We start from the raw sequence: 21,244 nt of genomic DNA on the forward strand, positions 1-21,244 counted from the left end.
AGACAATCAAAGAAATAACATTTCAGAAAACTACATCACACCTCAAAACTCAATGACTTGTCAGAGAGCAGAGGAAAAAAAGAGGTATTTTAAAAGCAGCTGTGATAACTGAAGGCCTTATTTCAGTGTGGAACTATAGAGAGAAACAAAGATGATACCAGCAAATCGTCTGAAAATAAGAAAAAATAGACATTGATCTGACATGAAGAAATTCTTTTTAGCACTTTAAAACCAGTAATCTGTGTAACCCTACACACATGAAGCAAAGCACACTTCTCAGGAATTCAGAAAGATTCTCTACAGCAGTCAGACTCCTCTTTCTCCTGTCATTTTCCCAGCATGGCCAGACTGACACACCAAAGAGAAGAAGGAACAATAGTCCAATCTGACTTCAGGCACTGTGTTTTACTGAAGTTGCAGCTGCTTGAAGCCTGTTGAAATAAATGAGAACTATCCTGTCCTTCCCACAACTGATGCAGGAAAAAGTATTAACATTGGATTTTAATTAATTCTAGGAACACTGGAGTCCAAATTTATCTGACCACAGCCAGCATGAATTTCAGTTTTAGTTATAATGCAGTCTGTAACAGCAGTATTAGATACTATGGGCCCTAAACACACAGAAGAAAACGCGTATTAGTTATTTGGTTTAGAGAAAGAGGGCATTGACAGGGAGAAACAAAAAGAAAGAATAACTGCTTCTGTATCCACTAATGACAACAGTTTTCTAGGTGATTAAGGAGGTTCTTCAATGATGTATTTTTATCTCCTCCTTGAGTCTCCATGTCAACAGTTAACCTCCTACAGAATCTAGTAAACTGCCCTGACACATAACTACATCTTATTTAGGTTATTGGCCTTATTTCAATTCCCAGACAAGATTATTCTAACTGTGCTTATTTAAGAAAAAAATCCTGTACTTGCAATAAGCAAAAATTAGGTACTTTAAAATAATACCTTCAAATCAAAGGGTTTAAAGGTAGAACTAACACTCTTGTCTGAATTCAAGACAACAAAAAACCAACCACAGTGCAAATATTCAACCACTTAAAACAGCCTCCATATCCATCTTAAAAGAGACATTTTAACTGAGCACCTCTATGTGGCTGTATTTTACCAAAGAACAAACTACTACCCAAAACTGCTACCATTATTTCCCCAGTAAAAACAAGGAAGAAATATCCTATGCTCTACAGAGATAACAAAAAGGTGGAAAAGGGAAATCAATATACAAGTTAATTAAATGTTCACTTATTCAGAAACAAATTAAAGGTGCTTATTACATGTCCCTAATTATGTATGTGTGTATATATATATACACACACATATTACGGAATCACCATCTCTTAGTGTTCAAAAAACATGTGGCTGTGGCGCTTGAGGACATGGATGAGTGGGACACATGACAGTGGGAATTTAATGGTTAGACTCAAATGATCTTAGGAATTCTTTTCTGACCTTAACAATTCAATGATATACAGTCTACACTTGTTTGCCTGCCTCAACTTTTAGATTCTTAGTTTTTTGTCCTAATCTTCTTCAGCTCCAACTTGCGCACAGACTCCTGTCAATTCTCACTAGCCATCTCAATTAAATACTGCATACTATAAGGTTTTAAGATCTACTAGCCCCCCAACCAAGTCTTTTGACTTAATAAACAGGAATTTTAGTTCCACTTCCAGTGTACTTTCCTATCATTTAGAGCAAGGGCCTTTTATGCACAGAAGAGATATTAGTTACTTATTTCAAAGAGAGAGGGCATTGGAAGGAAAAGAAAAAAAGACAGAAATTAACAGAATTATAGAAACACACCCCATGAAGAGAAACCGAGGCTCAATCCAAAATGACAAACAAATCTTTGGAAGCAATTACATGACACAGTTTGCACTAATTCAATGGCTTGCAGCTGGTGGAACAGGCAGGTTACCCACTCCCTTCCAAGAAAGCACTCCAATTCCCCTTCCCTGCAATGGCCCTGACACTTGCCTGGTTACAAGGCAACCTGGTTTTGTTCACTAATCTGACAGAAATTAACCTAGCCAGTCTTTTGCCTGTTTATCAAGTCACAGGCAATCCATGAGAGAGGGAAGAGGACTATGTAGCCCAGAGAGAAGGATATGGGAAGTAGGACTGCTCCTCCCAGCAGTGGAAGTCGCTAGACCTGGCCAGGCCTACTGTTGGGACTCCATTATTCACTAAGACTCAAAACTACTGTGGCCTAACAGATACATTGCCAATAGCTTACCAATAAGCTTGCAGGGAACATCCCTGCCTACACCTGAAAAACCTCCTCAACTTTAACTCATACACCCTTGCACAACATCAAGAGAGGCATGACTGAGTCCAAGAGACACATGCACTGGCAGTAGATGTCATATGTGAACCAAGGTTTTCTTAGCACAGCATTAAGATGGTCTTAGTCTGGCTTCTTTTAGGCATCCCATTCCTTCTCTGATGAAGTGTCTAATCTGTTCCTTAAGACCAATTATCTGTAGCTCCAGCTACAGGTGTAGCTAAGGCAAGTACCCAGCAGGTATAGGACATTATGCCACTACCAATAAATTATTTGCCTACAAAACACTTTTTCCAGCAATGCACTGAAGTATAACAGGAACTACAGAACAAGTAATCCAAACAGTTTGGAAGCTACATTTCGAAACCACATCAAACACGGTTTTCTGTAAAGCAGGAGAGGATCAAAAGGACAAACCTTCTGCTAAATTCCTACCTTCTAGTTTGAGAGACACAAGGACCACTCTGAAGTGGGAAGATACCTGTGTTTTTTAGAGACTGATCAAAACAAAATCTCACTAATGGTTCTTGCATACTCATTGACTTGCATACTCTCAGCAGTTTCTAAATTCCATAATTACCTACATCAAAGTCTCACAAAAAACCCATTTATTGTATCATTTTTATGTAACAAGTGTCGCTAATATTAGTTCAACCACCTCTTTCAGGCAATCTACACTCTAAGCATTTTTTAATACACTTGGGAATTTTTTGGTATGTCTTGAGCAGCTCCATCTCCTTTTCAACAGCTAGAAAGTGTTGACTGTTCCTCATCTACAAAGTGCACGGACTGCAGACTCCTACAGAAAGAGTACAAGCTGGTTATTCTGGTTGTCTAATAAAGATGAGTTGTTTAGAAAGATCATGTTGCCTAATAAAGATGAGCTGTTTAAAAAGATTGTGAAGCCTGACAAGTACTATCAGCACTGTTATTTTATGCAATACACAGTCTGCAAAGCTTACGACATCTGAGTAACACTGGCAGTAGACACCATCAGATCTGTCTTGTTCTCTAAGTATCTCAAGTGATAAAAAAAGACTTGGAGGTGAACAACAAACCCACAATGATTTCCTGGCCTAAGGGGATTGATTAGGACACTAATGATTGTTTTTAAATTGCGCCACTTCAATTGAAAAATTATGTCAGGAATTATTTGAAAATAGAACATTTTGCTAACAACATCAGGAGGTACATTCTTCTGTCTCCCACATTCTAGCACCAGTAACCAGTATTAGCACGACCTTCCATTGCTGCAAATCCCTTATTCTTGAGTTACCGTGTGTCTGTTTGCCTCCTTTACAGACTGCAGAAACAGCAAACTTGGCTTCAGCCTGCTTTACACATGTTTAAATTGGCTCCTGACACCAAAAACTCTTTACCACCTAAATGGGATAAAATTTTCTTACCCAGATTGGTTTTAGAGACCTCCTGGAGCCCTCTACTAAGTAACTTAACACTCACAGCAGCATTGAGAGACTACAGCTGTACCTGAAATAAAGTTTCTTTTGCCTTCAAAATTCAACTCCTTAAATACTTCTCATTTAAGAAAAATAAAAATGAAAAAAATCAAGGACATTTTTCAACTCATCCTCTCAACTGAGTAATTCTTCCTCCAGCCTGCAGTATTTTTTCAGACATTGCTAGAAACTTTTTAGCAAGCTTTTTATTAAGCTGAATAATTTCTGCATCTTCTAATCACAACACAAAAAATTGCATGATGGTTCCTATGGCTTTGAAATACCTTACTTGTATAAGGCAAACAGATTTGCAATCAATTGCAAGTAGAGACAGATGCTTCATTTCTGAAGAAATCTGAGAGCAAACTGGCTCATCTCAAGCTCACCATGCTCGTTTCAAAAGCAGATGGAGTATCTGATTACATTAACTTCTATTTAAGCTATGATACAAGCAAACTGTTTCAGATACACAGATAATGAGTCTAAATATCAGATGTTACATTGGCTGGCTGGCAGAGCAGTAAGTAGAAAAAACTCCTTCAATCAACTAGATAATGCCTATAATTTAGAGAACTTTATTGGATTCTCAGCTGCTTACAGAGGTCCAGAGGGGCATGCTGGTCAAAACCGCACCCATGCAGTCCATAACATATCAAGAAGTTACTTTTACACATTATTCTAGCTACAGAAATATAACTGTTCAATCCTCTTCAGATGGAATTAATGAAGCACAGTAATTTCCAGACCATGTGGAAACTTCAAATAGTAAAGAACAAAGCTAAAAAGAGTTTGGGGGTTGAGTTACATCAGCACTGAATTCTATCTGCATCCATTATTTTTATTCTGGATATAATTGGACATACTGATTTTAATCTAAAATTCTTATGAGTTAAGATCCAGCTTACAAAAACCATTTTTGCTCTATCATATGCTATTTAGAGTAATCTGAAGTGTTTGCAAAAGCACAAATCCACATGTTTTAATCTAAACTTGACACACGCTTTTAGAGGTAACTTTGACTTCACAGTCTGTGCTACTCAGCTTCAGTGCTTTTATATGGGAAAAAAGATGATGATTTTATCCATATATTAGTGCATGTGTAGCATGCATATATCTATACCTTAAAATACCTTTTCTTTATAGTGGGCAAAATTCCCATGGCTCCAACAAGAATGTTCAAAGAAATGCACGGGGGAAAATATGAAGCAGAAGGCCAACTGCAAAAGGTCCCCTGGAGATGCATACTGATTTACCATTCTGTAAAAATTATGGGAGACATTATGGTTCACTTATTGTGAAAAACACATAATTAATTCTTTAGGAGAAAATTTCTGACCTTACCAATATGTGTAAACATCAATGTGTGAAAATTGCCCTGATGGAAGGGGAAAGGTAACAGACAGGACAAATGCGAATGGCCACAGATGAAAGCATATGAAATCCATCTAAACAGCAGGGAAAAAAAAAATGAAATTGCAAGAACATTCATTGCAAGAATGAAGAAATCATTCATCTATTTATGGACATTAGGTCAATATCCAGTTAAAGATGCTGATCCCTAAAGCCTACTTAAACTCAGAAGAAAGCTAACCTCAGAAGTACCTATACTCGGCTAGCACCTCACCACTTCACCCAAAAATTCCAGAAGCCACCCCTGTTGTGTTCACCCTGTGCTCCCACCCAGCATGTGCCATGCTCCCTGGTGTCTAAGCCAAACTGCCAAAGTGTTATGAAGGGAGAAGTTCCTTTGGTTTTCCAACCAAGATGTGTTTATTCAGGTTATTAGAGTTCAAGCCCACAAATCTCAGGGGAATGTTCACCTCCAGCTCACTTTTTATGTAAAGATACTCTTTATCTCCCCCACTTAGGACCTCTTACTCTACAGAAAAGTATCCAAGAATTATGGGCCCTGAACAGAATGTAACATGACCCAAGCACAAGGGTCTGGTTAAAACCCACAGACACTGACAAGAATATCTTAAGTTCTGGTCCCTGTTCCTGACATTAGTGAATAAAGAGATAAAGAGAGCATGATTTGCAGCACAACATTTTCCAAGTCTTAAGACATACTAATGCTTTTTTTAAGTCTTCAGATTTAATAGCGCTTCCTACAGAAATACAGTAGTCTATCTTTTGGACTACGAATGCACCCGTTTTCCTTTTAAAAAAGGCAGAAATGTCCATTTCTCCAAATATTTCAGAAACTGGAAGGGACTTGAAATTTGCCAAAGACATGCCACATGCCTGCCAGGCTTTTTGGAGTATAAGTAACACTTAACAGGTGTTGCTTTTCTGGCTTCAAAGTGATAATGATGTTTTGCTTTTCTTTACAACCTCCACTAACATAATCTGAAAGTGCCAAAGAGGTTCTTCTCCGATAATTAGCAAAAAGTAGTAAATACTTGACAGAAGTGTTTCCTAGATAAAGATTTAGAGGTCAATGATCTCTTTAATGAGTTTGACATATCCCTGAATGTGAACTATTAAGCTATTTTCTTACAATTACAGAAGAAAAAAGTTTATTTATCAGTTTGTTTATATTACATAGCACTGGCTATGAAACTAACTGAAACTAAAAATAGTAAAAAAAAAAAAAAAAAATTTCCACAACCTTACAATGTAATTTGTAGTACCTCAATTTAAATACACCCAGAGTCAGCTTTTTTTACAAAGACATCTTTTCTTCTTTAGCAATTGAAGACATAGAGTTACATAAGACAACCTCAAACTATGTATTTATCTTCAGAAAATGCAGTAATTAAAACCGGACTTGGTGCAGCCTATTCAGGCTAGATTCCATTCAGAGACAGACACTGAAAGTTACATTTTAAATTTGAATTAATGTTGATCATCACTCCTTATGTTCTGCACACCATAAAGTAGTTTCCATCCAATCAAAAACTCAACCATGCATTTGTATCAGATAGTTTCACCAAACCCACTGGCTGCTTTAGAACACATCACTTCAGAGTGACTGGTCACTGCAGCAAACATTTTAGCACAGAGGCTTTTGTCAGTCATAAATTAATGTTCACATTTAGAACTTCAAACTCTTGCAGTACAAGTCAATATTCTCCAGGTATTCCGTTTTGAAAAGTTTCCTTCACATTGTCTTTACTCTCCTGATCTCTCTCCATCCAGCTTTTCACCTACAAGACTCCTCTCTACAAGGCTGCTTACTCCCTTTGTAGATACTCCATGTGAACCGAAAAATCTTCTGATCTCAGTTCCAATTTTTCAGACACCTGAAAACCATAAGTTCCATTCAATTATTTTGTGTCTGATACAGTTTTGAAACAGAATTATCTACTTTACTTCCATCCTCTTGGCACAGTCAGTATGTTTCTAACAATGATAATTCAGAGATTTACAGTTTTTCTTCTAAACACATGGCAAGCATATTAAGGGATAGAGCACATTTCCTAACAAAAACTTGTTCCAAAATATTGTGGTGCACAAGCTTCATAGAAAGCTGATGGATTTCTCATGGTCTCAGGGCAATGCATATGTTCACACTAGAAAGATGCTTGTCCAGCTTCTTCAGGTTGGCTTAAGAAACAGAATTTTATTTTACTAGGTTAAGCAACACATTTATATAAAACATTTATCTGCTACTTCTATCTCCAAATTCCCTATTAGAGGTATGAGAAGAAAATAAAAAGGAAAAAAATACACCACCCCCAAAAAATAGAATATTCAAAGTATTTAATAACATGCCATGAAAATCATATCAGAGTTTACTACTGTTGCCCTGGAATGGACTGGAAAACTGCAAATAGAGACTTTACTGCTCTGTGGTCCACTAACAACACCCTGGGAATTTTCTGTGTACCATGCATTGAGAACTGCCATCACACACTGCAGGGACGCATTCACTCGCCTTCTCAGCACAGGTGTTTCAAAAGCATTAAGGAATGCACTGCAGCTCACTCTTAATCACACGGTATAAATGTACTCCTGCCTGTTTCATGTGAGTTTAGTCCAGACAAACAAGATGTCTGCTCAGCATCATTTCACTGGTCATAATGAAAGGCCACAGCTTTTTTTTTCCCCCCATGTTTTACCACTTGTTCATGATATTGGCTCATTTCCTTGTCCCAGTCCCCACATAGCATCACTGTTTCAGACATCAAAGAAAAAAAGGAGAATTGGACACAGAGCAACCCTATGAAAAACAAAGATCCAGCCAACTAGACGCAAGCACTGACATCCATATGCTGGAGGGACTAAAAAAGGCACAACAACACTGATGTGCAATAAGCAAACATGATTGTAGAGAAATGTCAGATCTCTTCCCTAATGTAAGGAACTACCTGCAGGAAATGACCACTTATATCCATCCAAGGCATCTTCATAGGAAGCAAGTAACAGCACCTGACACAGAGAGGCTGAACACTGGTACCAGTGATATTTTCCTTTCACTAATGTAAAAGATTTTGTTCCTTCTTACAGGGTTAGATCTATTCAGTATCAGAACCAATCAGGAGTAGAAAGGTTTATTCTTCTCTAAAGTGAGGGTTTGTGTTCTTTTCATTAGACAATAACTTTATTTCCACAGCCAAATAAGGACCAGGAAATAGAATGCTCAGTATATTCTCAGTGGTGATGCTAGTTGAGTCATCAATTCCAAAAACTGAAGGGAAATTAGAATCTGCCGTCACTGGTAAAATATAAAAGTCAGGAGGTAACATTTGCAGCAGGTCTTCAGAGCTGCACCTTTGCTTCAGCAATTTCTGATCTACTCAAATGATCCACTCGTAACCCTAGTTAATACCTAAATCCTTCAGTTTCATGATGCTTCAAGCACAAGGCAGCTGACCATGCTGAAAGTGTAAGGTACAGCCAAGGCATCTGCTTTCACTCAGTTCTAAAATACTAAATAAGCACTTCTCAGCAAGGACATCAGGCCAATCACTCAATACTACAGCTGTCCCACTCGTTCTCAGCAAGAATAAGAACAGCATTCTGAACTACTTCTGTGATACTCATTCCATCAGGGAGGCACATTTTACTGCAGTGTCAGGAGATGCGAAGGGATGCCCCGAGATGTCCTAGCTGTTCACACAGGAGAGCACAGCATCAGAGGCAGCAAGTTGCTGCTCACCTTTGCCTCACGCTGATGTGTCCTCTAGGCAAATACTGTGGTCAGAACGTAGCTTGAAATTTAAGAGACTACATGTGCACGCCAGTTTTCCTGGCATGATTTTGGTCCTCTGTTAGATAAGAAATACAAGCACAGAGCAATACCTAGGACAGAGCAGGCTTGAGGCTGTGATATGCCAACACAGCACACTCCCATGAAATCAGGGTTAACACTAGCTGAGGGGGCAGACTGTAAATACTTCCCTGAGCACAGTGCCCCGCTAGCACAGCTACCTTGCTTTCGGTACTGTCCCTAGGCTGCTCCGTGCAGCTCTCTGCACCTAGAGATGTGCCCAGCAGTACTCCAAAAGCCCTGCCTTGACTTGCAACACCTCATTTCTCTTGTTCTGCTTGCTCTTAACACCAAGTTTGGCAAGTCAACAGCATGATGTAATCCTTTAGTGAAAAGATCCAAATACTCCTGTATTGAAACAAAAATAAAAATCAGTATGTTGAGCAAAACAACCAGAGGTTTTACAAGTACTGCTGGGTAATAAGGCTTAGCAGTTTATTTGACTGGTCTTCATTTATCTGATCTGGACTTCGTTTATTGGCAAACATCAATATTCCAAAAGAAAAATGTCACTCTCTTTAGAAAATACTGCCTGATAAGTGGCAAGATTGACAGAACAGAGCGATCACATATCTTCAATATCAAAGAATCCATTTCTCAGAGAGTCACCTTTCCTTGCACTCATTTTCGTGAAGAGTGCTTCAAGAGCCTTTAAGTGAATAAAGTATTCATGTAAATGGAACAAACACAATTAAATTTACAAAATTAATTTCCCAACCTAGCTACAATGTCAGCTGACAGTTTCAGATGAAAATAAATAGACTTCAGGCCGCAATACATTAAAAATCTAGAACAATCACACTTACTCCAATTGGCTTTTAAAACAGAATAATGTTGGAGGACTTAAAACAAGCTTTCTTGCTTTTGTGGCAAACATCAGCATTTATGCATGCCTGCCTGCAACAATGAACTCAGTATTTTCCAAAAGAAATACCAGTTTTGAAGTCTACTTTAGTTAATGCTGAAGTAATGGAGAAAACAGTATTAAATATTCATTCCATTCAAAAGCAAAATTGACCTGAGGAGGGCTACCAGCCACATAAATCCATATTACCACCACACAGCAGACATCTCAAGACGATTCATACTCCATAGATTGTTAGCTGTGTATTCATGACCTAATGTTATAATACATTAGAAAAGACTGACAAAATGAAAAATAGCTTACCTTTTTAAAAGCTATATATTTCACTAAAATACCTCTCGTATGTTGATAATACAGCAATACTGCTAAATGATTTTTCATACTTGAGCAATGAGACAAAGGTAAAATTTGAGCATGTTCATGGTTTTAAGTATGCGCACTTCACCTATGGAAATCTTTACTGATTACTGACATTGTTTTGAGATAATGGTATTTTATTTTACAGTGACACAGGGAAAGTACAAACAGTTACATGAAGAGTATTAGTTCATCTTCAGCTTGTGCAAGCTGTCACGTGAATGGAATGGAGACACTATTATTGCATGATCTTTCACAAGATGCAGAAACTGCACAGAAACTGCACAGAAACTGCACTGATCATAAAAAAAAATCTGCTAATGAATATGAAAACTATCCACAAAAAAAAATAAAAAATGCTAGAAACCACAAATGAAGAATGAAAACAATTAATGTGATTTTGCCCACTGGCAGTTAACAGAGGGATACTCCACTGTAACGCTTAAGCCATTTTACTGCAAATGTGCTGCTCTAAGAGAACTCATCATTATTAACAGATCAAGATAAGTTTGAAATAAAAAGAATATATTTCATGTTCTGCACTGTAGCACCTAGTAGTTATACAGAGAAATTAGGTGTACGAAGCAGCAGTTTGCCAGCCAGACTCCTGTCACCTCTCTAGTTTTTAGACAGGGAAGTCACAAAACTGAGCCTTCTGAAAACATCTAAATTCCTCAAATCATTTATGTATTAAACATAAAGGGAAAGGAAGATACTGAAGTGCTTCATAAGCATCAATAAATAACATTTTGGAAAATAAAGTCATCATAATTTAACTAGCTAATAAAAAATTCACTGTTAAATTACACATATACTTACAGCGCCTTCATTTGCACAGTCAAGACCAAAACAAAACAATTATACCAAAAACACAGATGAACTATAATATCATAGAAATTTAGAGGTAGTGTTTAAATAACTAAATCTGAACCTCTATCTTTTAACTAACACTGAAAAGGTAATAATTAATTTGTGCTTTAGAAATTAGAACTATTACCGCTAAATAACTGTTTAGAAACTCACCAGAATCTTGTTGTACTCTAACTTAAAAAGCTGAATTGTCTACCATTCAGTTCTCTTACAGATCTTTATTGGACAATATGTTTTTTTCTTATCCTAGTTACTTTATCAGAAGGCATAAGCTAAACCATCTACTATGTTTTATTCCAGAACAAATGAAAAAAAAATTACAAAACTACAGATCTCAAGGAAAGAAGTGTTAACTTTCAAAGTACGTCTACTTTCAATAAAGCCAGTTCTTCAAGAAAGCCCTAAAGAGAAAAACTTGCACACAGTTCTACATGTTATTACACAGTTTCAAAAATTGAAGCAATTTGAATACTTGCAACTCTTCAGTGCTTATTATGGTAGAACACATCTAACTTTAATATATATTAATAAGTCTTCCCACTTCACAGATGGGAACCAAGAGGAAAAAAATGGTTTGTCCAAATGAAGAATATAAAAGGATTGGAAACAGACATCCAGTTTCACAAGTGCTTGTCTAGCATCCTCATTATAACAAGTTTCTTTTCAGTTTAACCAAAACTGTTTCAGCTTTTGTATTGTTAGAAGAGCTTGAAGTCACTTCAAGTTACTTAATTCTTTGGCTGAGGGTACACGGCTCATTGGACTGAAATTGAGACTTCCAACTTAGTTCTGAGGAAAGATGGCTAAGCCAAGGAAAAGTAAGATTAAGCACATTAGCTTTCCCTTGTGGTCTAAAACACTTCTCTAAGATCCACCAAATTGCCACATGAGAGATTTAAAGCTTATACATCACAAGAGCCAGAAAGTCAGCCTGAAAGTTCTCTGGGGCCTGACCAAAGCTCTGTTGACCGGACAAGGACTTGTTGATTCAGTTGAGGTCCCTGAATGTTTCTAACTACAAGGCCTTAATTTCCTCTAAAGAGAAGGTCTGCACCAGAAAACATTTGTAAGCAGTCTCTTTGCAGCCTCTATATTCCCTGACATGACCATCATCATGTCTTGTCCTCAACTCCATGACAGACACGAGAGCTTCGCCTACCCCTGAAAATAGATGATGTTCTGGGGTTGTGCTCCTGCAGCTCCACTGGAAATGTCTTCATTCCCTTGGACCCCACTGGATGAGCAACTGGACCCGGGCACACATGGTGAATCACACATGGTGACTGAGACACAAAAACAAGACTCTGCAAAGCTGGGTGAGCTATCAATCCCAAAGTGGGCAGTGAGGTAAAAAAATAAGCAACTCTTTTCCCACCAGTATCATCTCCAATAACACATTACTTCAAGTGTTTTGCAACACTCTGGGACTCATCATAGCCTTTGATGAGCCCACTCAACTCAGTAACCCAACAAAAAGCTAACCCAGCAAAAGAATGGGTTCTGTCAGTTTTCTGAGCAGAGCTGATTTACCAATCAGGCAAGCACTGAAGCAGCAAAAGAGGAATTATAGTAGCACGCAGCCAGGAGCGGGACAGCTTCTTTCAGCAGCAAAGAGCTGGCAAAGCCCATCGTGCAGAACCTCAAGTATAAAGCTCCCAAACAAAGAACCAATTCAGGAAAAGTAGTCACTATAGCACATGCATTTCCTTCTTTTCTCAAGGAGAAAGCCTGCCTTCAGAGCATAAATCAGTGCGTTCAGACAGACCTGTGCCACAGAACCTAACAGCTGCAAGAGGGAAACCTTGATTTTACATCGAGATCATATTAAGGTGTGGATGAGAAGTTCTGTGTTTCTTCAGAGACCAAACAAAGACACGTTCAAATACATACGATACCAGAAAAAATATGTTCTACATGAACTTCGCTCAGATGTGACTTTAGCACCAAATTCTTCCTCCATGTGAGGAAAAAAGGCCTCAAGGCATCTGTAGTTTAAATTATCATCTTCAAACGGTACACGAATCACCTTTCTTTTCAAATTATGTTATTAAATGTTTTCTAATAATGACAAAGATGTAAAAAACATCAAATACCTAATGGCAAAATACCACCAATGAACTGCTGTAGGAAAGGGCGAAGTTAATTCTTTCAAGACTATACAAAATTAATCCTGAGAGCAAAAGCTATCAATTTAGAAACAATTCCATATAAATGTAATCAATTTGACTTTGCTTTGCAATAGAAGCATGTACATATGTACACTACATACAGATTAGTGCCGTACTTCCCCAATTGCCCTCTAAGCTGCTCAAATTAAATATTTATTTCTGTAAACATAAAAAATTTTCTCCTTGAGGGAAAGACACCAAAGTTGACACCATTATGAAATTTTCAGGTAAACTGCTAATTTTCAACAACAATAAAAAAAGGATGCTTTCCCTTTCTTATACCCCATTGCTCTAACTTTGAAGAGTAAAACATTTCCTTTGTTTAATTAAAAAAAAAAAAAGCAAACACCTTTTTGTTATTTAAAAATACATTAGAAAAGTTGTAGGCATTTCAAAAGACAGAGATCTGTAACTGACATGCACACATTTGACAATTTCTTAACCTATTCATCACTGAGATATGTTAGAAGTTCACTGTATATTTGCTGAGAAACAAAACATCCCCAGAAAAGTGCAACACACAAGACTTCATAGGGGCACCTGCATTTTTAATTCTCATTTTACCTGACTTACTTCTCCACACTCCTTCAAACTAGTACAGTCCCAGTGCAGCTTTACAAAGCTAACCTCCTCAAAAGGCCAATTCTACAGTACTTTACTTCTGAAATATCACAGACAACATTCCACGGTGCAGACAAAAACTGAATTATATGCTTAAACTTCAGTTTTTTCTGACCTGAGATCTAGTCTACAGGAATAAGTCACATCTATGCAACACATATAAATCTAGTTGAGTACATGTATCATGGACAGAAAAAAAGGACAAGAAGTTCAATAGGATTTCTGCAAACTTCACAAACATGTTTCAAGAACAGAGCTGACTGCAAGATCAGTTTTAAAAAGATATGTAACTTAGGCACACATATCACAGCAAAAAAAAAACACAAACAAGATGACAGCATGTTGTTAACCCAATAACTGAGGCAAAGCATCAAAAAACGAAGGAAGGCAGAGACAGCGCAAGAAGTATCCTAGAATGATACATAGAATTTGAAGATAAAACCAAGAAATTAAAGAGGTTTCAAGAGCAACGGAACAGATCCGAGAGAAAGTTGAACACACAGAGCAGCATAAAGGACTCCGCATGCTTCTTTCTGGCTGGAGTATGTTCTAGGCAAGTCAGAAAGAGGGAATCAGCTTAATGTGACATTTTCATTTAAAGCAGATAAAATGATGGGGAAAACACAAAAATTGTCTAAAATATAAATGGATTTGTTCGTCTGAAAGCTTTGAAAGTCTATCACATCTAAAGCTCTGTAGTCTCTGCACACTTGCAAGCCATTCAGGAAGGCGATGAATCCTCAAACAGCGCTCAGGCACCCACGTTATGCTCTTTTGTTCACAAGGGGTAATTACTCCAGACTGTGGCTCGATGTTAGGCCCACTCAGAGAGTAACTGAAACCAACAAAGCAGGTTCACAGCCTTGCCAGGCATGACAAAACATTTGCTTTAACACAAATATTTGCCAAAAGCAATAAAATGCATATTTCATAACAGCAATACATTGATAAGACCAAACCAAAGTACAAATCATTTGAAGACAGAGTGCGAGAAGAGCACACAGAAAAAAAAAAAATCACATAAAAATTTAAAGGGACTAAGTAACAATGTGCCAGAGCAGACTTTGTACATCCTCCACTGTACTGTTCAGGTACTCTCTTGACTATATACAGGAAGGCAGCAAAGAGTCCCTAACCCAATAATATGTGCTAGGTATCATGCTAGCACACCACAGCCTGGGTTTATATGTTTCTTAAGACAGAACACACACCAGTCTCATTCCACAGGCCAGGGGAAAAAAAAAAGGAAAAAAAAAAATCAAGATAACATTAAACTAATAAGTTCACCAGAAATTTAAAGATTTGAGAGTGTGTGTTTTCTTTCACAAGCTATGTAACAGTCTTCAGACACTCTTAAAGCAAGGGGAAAGGCACTCCCAGAGCAGACCACAGCTGGCAGGGGGCAACGCATCTCCCAAAAACCTGCCCCTTAGTCATGAGACCGGGTGAGCACACAACTAAATCCCAAAGCAGCATGGCTGTTGCCAGCTCTTGCTGGCCTGCTTGCTTATTTTCCACTCTTAGGGTTTCAGACTATCAAGGCAGTTCAGTGCTAGCAGGCTTTTTCTGCCCACCACACGACAGAGATCAATCACAGGAACTTGTGTGGAGCTTTTTGCACCTCAAGATCCAAGAAAGTTACCAAGTGGTCTGTCCCACTTTTGGATCAGGCAATGCTTTCCTCCTCATAACAATTTCAGAAATTTAGCTCACCCATACCCCAGCAATACTGACGCATAAGGATGGCATTTAAGTTAAGCCTGCATGGAACCTGCGCATTTGCCAGGACATTCTGAAAGAGCAACCAGACAAATGCAGAAGAAGACTTGGAAGAGAAAGGACCTGTAACCGCACAAATACTTCAGCCAATATCTGCACCTTCATTGCAGGGAGCAACCGAGTTCTGACAAACTTCTATTAAGCTGCTGTAACCCAAAAGAGCTGTTGTGCGTCTCGCTCTAAACAACAGTACTGGCAAGAGTAGTAGCAGTCTAGTCAAAAATATTAATGAGAGGTTGTTTTTAAGGTACAACAAGCCTCGTTTGCCAGTTTTTACGGTTTACAAAGCCCCTTTCACAATTTCTATTACACTGCAGTTCGAGCCGGGAGAAGCCCACGTACAAAGAACAAATCAACCAAGTAAACATCCGAAACGCTGCGAGCCTTCCTTTGGTCCTAAAACGTGGCAACAAAACACCCGTGTGTAACAATTACAGTTAAGTAACACCTAAACACGTAACCTACTTTTGGTGGGCGTTTGTCTCTTGCCGTTTGAGGGCAAGAAACGGGAAAATAAATAAAGGGAAAACAAACCCAAGCAACCGCGACCCTGCGCACGGCCCCCGCTGCCGCGCCGCGGGCGCCGGGCCCAGGGGCAGGGTCGGGGGGCGGCGGTGCGGGCCCTGGCCGGCAGGGGGCGCGGCGCGGGCCGCCGGCGCTGTTGTTGTTGCCGCTCGGGGTATTTAAACGCCGGGCTGTCAATCACGGGCGCCGCGCGCTCCCCGGCGCTCCCCGCACGGCGGGGGCGGCACCGAGCGGCCCCGCAGCCCCGGCCCGGCCGAGCCGCCGCCGCCGCCGCCGCGGGCCCCCAACTTGCTCCTTTGTTTAACTGCCCGTGAATCCCCTCCGCCGCCGCTTCCTCCCGCTCGCAGCGGCGGCCGACGTGCCTTTTATTATTCGCACGCTCGGCTCGCAAAACACACGCGCGGCGGCCGCTCGGGACCGGGCTAGAAACGTCAAAGCGGCGAGGCGCGGGGCGACCCTCTTTCTCCTCCTCGGCCGCCCCCCGAACAAATCGCGGGGGCAGCCCGGAGCTCGCACCCGGCCGGGGACAGCCCCGGTGTCCACACTTCTCCGCCGGGAGACCGCCCTGTCCCGGGAGAGACCCCCCCCCGGGGGTGCGGGAGGACATGCGACGCCTCTGCGGAGTCGGCACAACTTCGGGGTGGCCCCAGCCCCGCCAGCCCCGCATCTGTTGCTCTTTCGTAACCGGCCCCCCGCCGCCTGGCCCGGCCCGTCCGCCCCCTCGCAGCCGCGGACCCATGTGCCCGGGGACGGCCGCCGGCTCCGTCCCCGCCGCGGGGGGAGCCGGACCGGGCGAGCGCCCGCCGTTCCCCCCGTGCCGCCGCCGCGCAGCTATTGTCCCCCCCGGCGGGAGCGGGGAAGGCGACTGCCACCGCCTGTGCCCGGTGCCGCCCGGCGGCTGCCCCGCCACGCCGCCCGGCGCCGGCGCGGCTCGCGGCGCCTTACCTGCCGTGGAACCAGTCCTTGCAGATGTCGCACTCGATCATGAAGCGGCTCACGTCGTAGGGTTCGCGGCACACGCAGTACACGGGGGTCGCAGCGGCGGCCGTCGCTCCGGCCATCTTTAAAGAACTCCCTGACTGAGCCGCCCGCCCGGCTCCGCTCCTCCCCGTCCCGTCCCGTTCCCCCCGCCCCGCTCCCTCCGCCGCGGCCGCGGCGGCGCCGCCAATAACAACAGCGCGCGTGCCGGCCCCGCACGCCGCGCGCGCCCCCCGCCGCCGGCTGGCACGCGCTCGGGCCGGGCGGCACGGGAGCGAGCGGACAACAGCGCGCGGGGGCGCGCGCACGTGCGTCACCCGGCCCCCGTGGAGGCGGGAGGAGGAGGACGGGGACGGCGAGGGGAGGGGGGGCGGGGGGGGAAGCACCGCCCCGCCCGCCCCGCCCGGCGACCGTCCCCGCCGCGCCTGCGCCCCGCGGGACGGCCCGGAGCGGCGCGGACTGAGCGTGCGCGGGCGGGCCGGGATTGGAGGCGGGGAAGGGCGATCTTCCCCCGCGGAGCGCGCGGGGCGGGGCGGGGCGCGCACGTGCCGCCCCTGGCGGGAGGCGGGCCGCGGGGAGGCACGCGCCGGGGCCCGCCCCCGCGGCGTCACGGCGGGCGGGGCGGGGCGGGGCGGGGCGGGGCGGGGCGGGGCGGGGCGGGGCGGGGCGCCGCGAGGACACGGGCGAGGCGGGCCGGGGGCGGCGCCGGCTCCGTGCCCCCGTTATGTAACGAGCGCGGCGGCGGCGGCGCCCGCGGCGCCCGGGCCGGGACCGCCCCCCCGAGCGGCCGGTGCGTCCGCGCTGCCCAGCTGCGCCTTGCGATCGCGTGTTTGTCGCCGAGCGCTCTGCCTACGTGTGTGCCGTGTTCCGGTCCATGTCGTCACCCTTTCTTTCAGGACACAAAAGTAACGCTGATGCTTTCATTATGTGTCATCGAGAACAAAAAAAGTAGAGTTTAAAACAGAGTTGGTTTTTTTCCTTGCAGCCTTTCAAGGACCTATGGCGATTATATTGTGTGAGGGAATGGAGAGCCATGTCCTCCACACTGGATGCACCAATTTAAAAGCAAAACAATAAATATGTCCGTGTGCATGTTACAGTGATCATAACTGTAATAGACACTGCCTACAGCATTATAATTTTACAACCCATGGCCTTAACCACTAGTAGCCACAAAAAAGCAAACGCTGTAGGTTTGGCAGAGGGAAGCTCAGAAGTAAATGTTTCCTTTCCAGACTGTTATTGTGAAGCTTGCTAATGTTAACATTTATATAAGACAAGCAACATGAGATGATGACTTGGCAGCAAAATGGACAGCAAAGAAATGTAAAACAAATCCAGCACACAGGTTCTGTGACTGAATGGAGAATGAGACGGAGAAATAAAGGGGTATCTTCAAAAAATACCAGATTCTCGAACCAAGCCCTGATCTATTTAGAAAGTACACAAGGTTCTGACCTGCAGGACATTGTTTGTGGATGTTTCAATACTCTAGTTTTCCAACACACCTCAGTATTTCAGCAATTCAAAATGGAGCCATAAACGCTCAGTCTTCTAAAAAGCTAATGTAAAATTTATTAGGAGCAAGAAACACCAGTAAGGTGACAAATAACAATTTCAGAGTTTCAGAAAATAATACATACCAAGAGGCTCTGTCATTAAAAATATTGTTTCCCTTTATTAATCTGATTCGAAGACACATGCAGGAAGTTGCTTCTAATGGTAGGGCCTGCAACTCTCACAGAATCAATTACAGATAAGGTAACGACTGCCAAGAGAACTGTTCTAGTTAGAGTTGTTTTTCTGTGTCTGTGCAACAAAATGTTGGTATGTGTAGCCACTCTGGAGTCTGAAAATGTACATTTCCTTACTCCTTAGTTGGATGTTTCTTACATTGTCGGGGGTCAGTCTTATCTGGAAGCTGCAGTTACCAGCTGGAGCAATGTCTTTATCCAAATTGGCCATAAAGATGCAGACGTGCTGTGTATCAGGAAGTGTCTGCAAAGGACAAACCCACTGAACCCCCCTTGGTAAGGCACATGGGAATAGGGTGGCTATTCCTGGGAGCTACGGGGTGAGGCTGCCTGACATGGGGAGGAGACCTGTACGGGCTCAGGGTGAATCCAGCAGTGCCGGGTTGGGTGAGGAAGTTTTCACTGAAAAAGACAACCAACCCATCAGTGAGAGTGCCAAGAATGAGGAAGTGTGGGGACCTGCCCTTCACTGGCTTTGATTATGGAAAAAAAAGTTTGCTTGTTTGTTTGTTTGTTTAAAGAGAGTAGTTGTGATCTTAAGCGCGCAAAGTAATGCTTGCTGTTTAATAAGCACTTTGCCTACTGCCACCAAGCAATGTCGTTTTGCCACTGATTTATTTCAGAACAAGGTGTGTTAGTGATTCAGTCTGCTGCACCTTAATCAGGTGGGGAATACCAACTTCATCTGTTGCAAAAAAAGTGGCATAAACCAGCTCCACCTCCCTCAGTCTGACCTGCTGTCAGCTTTTCTCTTTCCAAGCTTTCTTTCAAACAACACTAGGCTATACTTGAATGTAACACAGCAAAAGTTAGGAAAGCTGAGGATCACACAGCAAAACAATTACAAAACCCCTTTTAATAAGTATTCTTTCCAGAAAGTTGGAGAGATTTTCCACAACTAATCTTACTAAACACAGCTCAGAAACAAAACAAAACAAAAAAAAAAAATGCAATACCTACTTTCAATGTAAATAATTAAATGAAGCAAGGTTAAAGGCCAATCCCAAAAAAATTTCAGAACCAAGCTCAGTATTCACAGCTACATGACAGTATCTGAAGACACTTGAGGCCATAGCACTCTCCATTCTTGTCTCCCAACCAGCAAGACACACCAATGTGAAATATAGTGTGCAGATCACCTTCTAGTAGGCAACATAGAGTTCATATGTTTGGCCTTCATATGCTGAGCTCTGACTGCCAAAAGCAGTCACGGCAGCAATGACAGAGAGCTGGGAAAGGCTGAAGAACCAGCTCTAGAGCAGCTGGTAGCTCTGGAAATCCAAAGGCTGGAGGGAAAAGGCTGGAGACAGTGATGAAGACCAAGTGGAAAGGCAGTGAGAATTAAGAAGATGGGAAGAATGAAGCTTGTTTTAGGAAAGGAGAGTGATCAGTGCCACAGAGCATGACTGCCTACTCGCTCACTGATGTGCGGATACTGTCACACTGCCCCGTGCCCCATCTTGTACCCAGCCTACCATCCCCTCAGCAGCTGAGCAAGCCACTTAGTCCTTCAAGCCATGCCCAAACATAATCCTTCCACCCTAAAATCCACCAAAACTTGCTCTGCCCCATCAAGCCCCAGCTCTGAAAAACACAACTTACAGCTCATACACCAAGCAAGTCCCAGCGGCTGCCTCCATCTCCGTGCCTGGATTACAGGAAAAATATTAGAAACACAGTCATATGGGCTGAGGCTGGCAGGGGTGAGTGGCTCTGGCACTCAGAGGTACGGGTAAGTAACAAGCATTGGATATTCAGACACTAAAGTCAGGGTTAGAGACTGGGACACCAAGGACTTGAAGAGCACCACCTCTGCTTGCTATTCAGGGCAAGCCTGAGTGCTGGTGCTCAGTAGGGCACAATGCTTCTGCTTGTGGTTCAAGGAATGCTGGCTGATAGTTTATCCTTAAGGCTGGAATCAGGCTGTGGGGTAAAAAGGACCTTAAGTGTAGGATTCTTCCTGAATAGTGTGAGGATTGTGCAGAAATTATAAGGTCTGCTACCTGTTTCTTATCATTATAAAATAAACCTGCAAAGGCACTTGAGTCACCACATAAAGTGGCTTCCAATGATCCTGTAAGGATGATGGATGTGCTCAGGCTTAAGTTTGGGGAGAAATACTGCTATGGGTGGACAGTGGAAGGTAGAAATGCCAGGGCTAGGAGGAAAATCTTAGGACAGAGGAACTAGAATGATAGGAAGATGATACAGTTGTCTGGTACTCTAATGCATGCTTGTGAATAAACAGGTCAGGTACAGCTCACTGTTGTATGGGTCAATGTGGAGTCAGGATCATAGTGGAGTTTGGGTCATGATGCTAGGTACTGAGTGTGGGAATTCTTCTGTGGTTGAAACTAGCAAT

At 42.5% G+C, this 21,244-nt stretch overlaps 1 protein-coding gene across 3 annotated transcripts in view; it reads right to left on the reverse strand.

The window, feature by feature from the left end:
* Positions 1–17,289, reverse strand: part of KDM7A (lysine demethylase 7A) — a 64,126-nt gene extending 46,837 nt beyond the window's left edge. Inside the window, exon 1 of one of the 3 annotated variants that reach the window (XM_077783340.2) lies at positions 17,096–17,289. In XM_077783340.2, the coding sequence (XP_077639466.1) occupies positions 17,096–17,211 (116 nt within the window). In that variant the 5' untranslated portion in view covers positions 17,212–17,289. The remainder of the gene's footprint in view (positions 1–17,095) is intronic. The other 2 variants (XM_077783339.2, XM_085569457.1) reach the window with 2 other exon arrangements.
* Between the last annotated feature and the right edge of the window lie 3,955 nt (positions 17,290–21,244).

The sequence above is a fragment of the Lonchura striata genome, chromosome 1A, assembly GCF_050655825.1.
Source record: "Lonchura striata isolate lonStrDom1 chromosome 1A, ASM5065582v1, whole genome shotgun sequence".
NCBI lineage: Eukaryota > Metazoa > Chordata > Aves > Passeriformes > Estrildidae > Lonchura > Lonchura striata.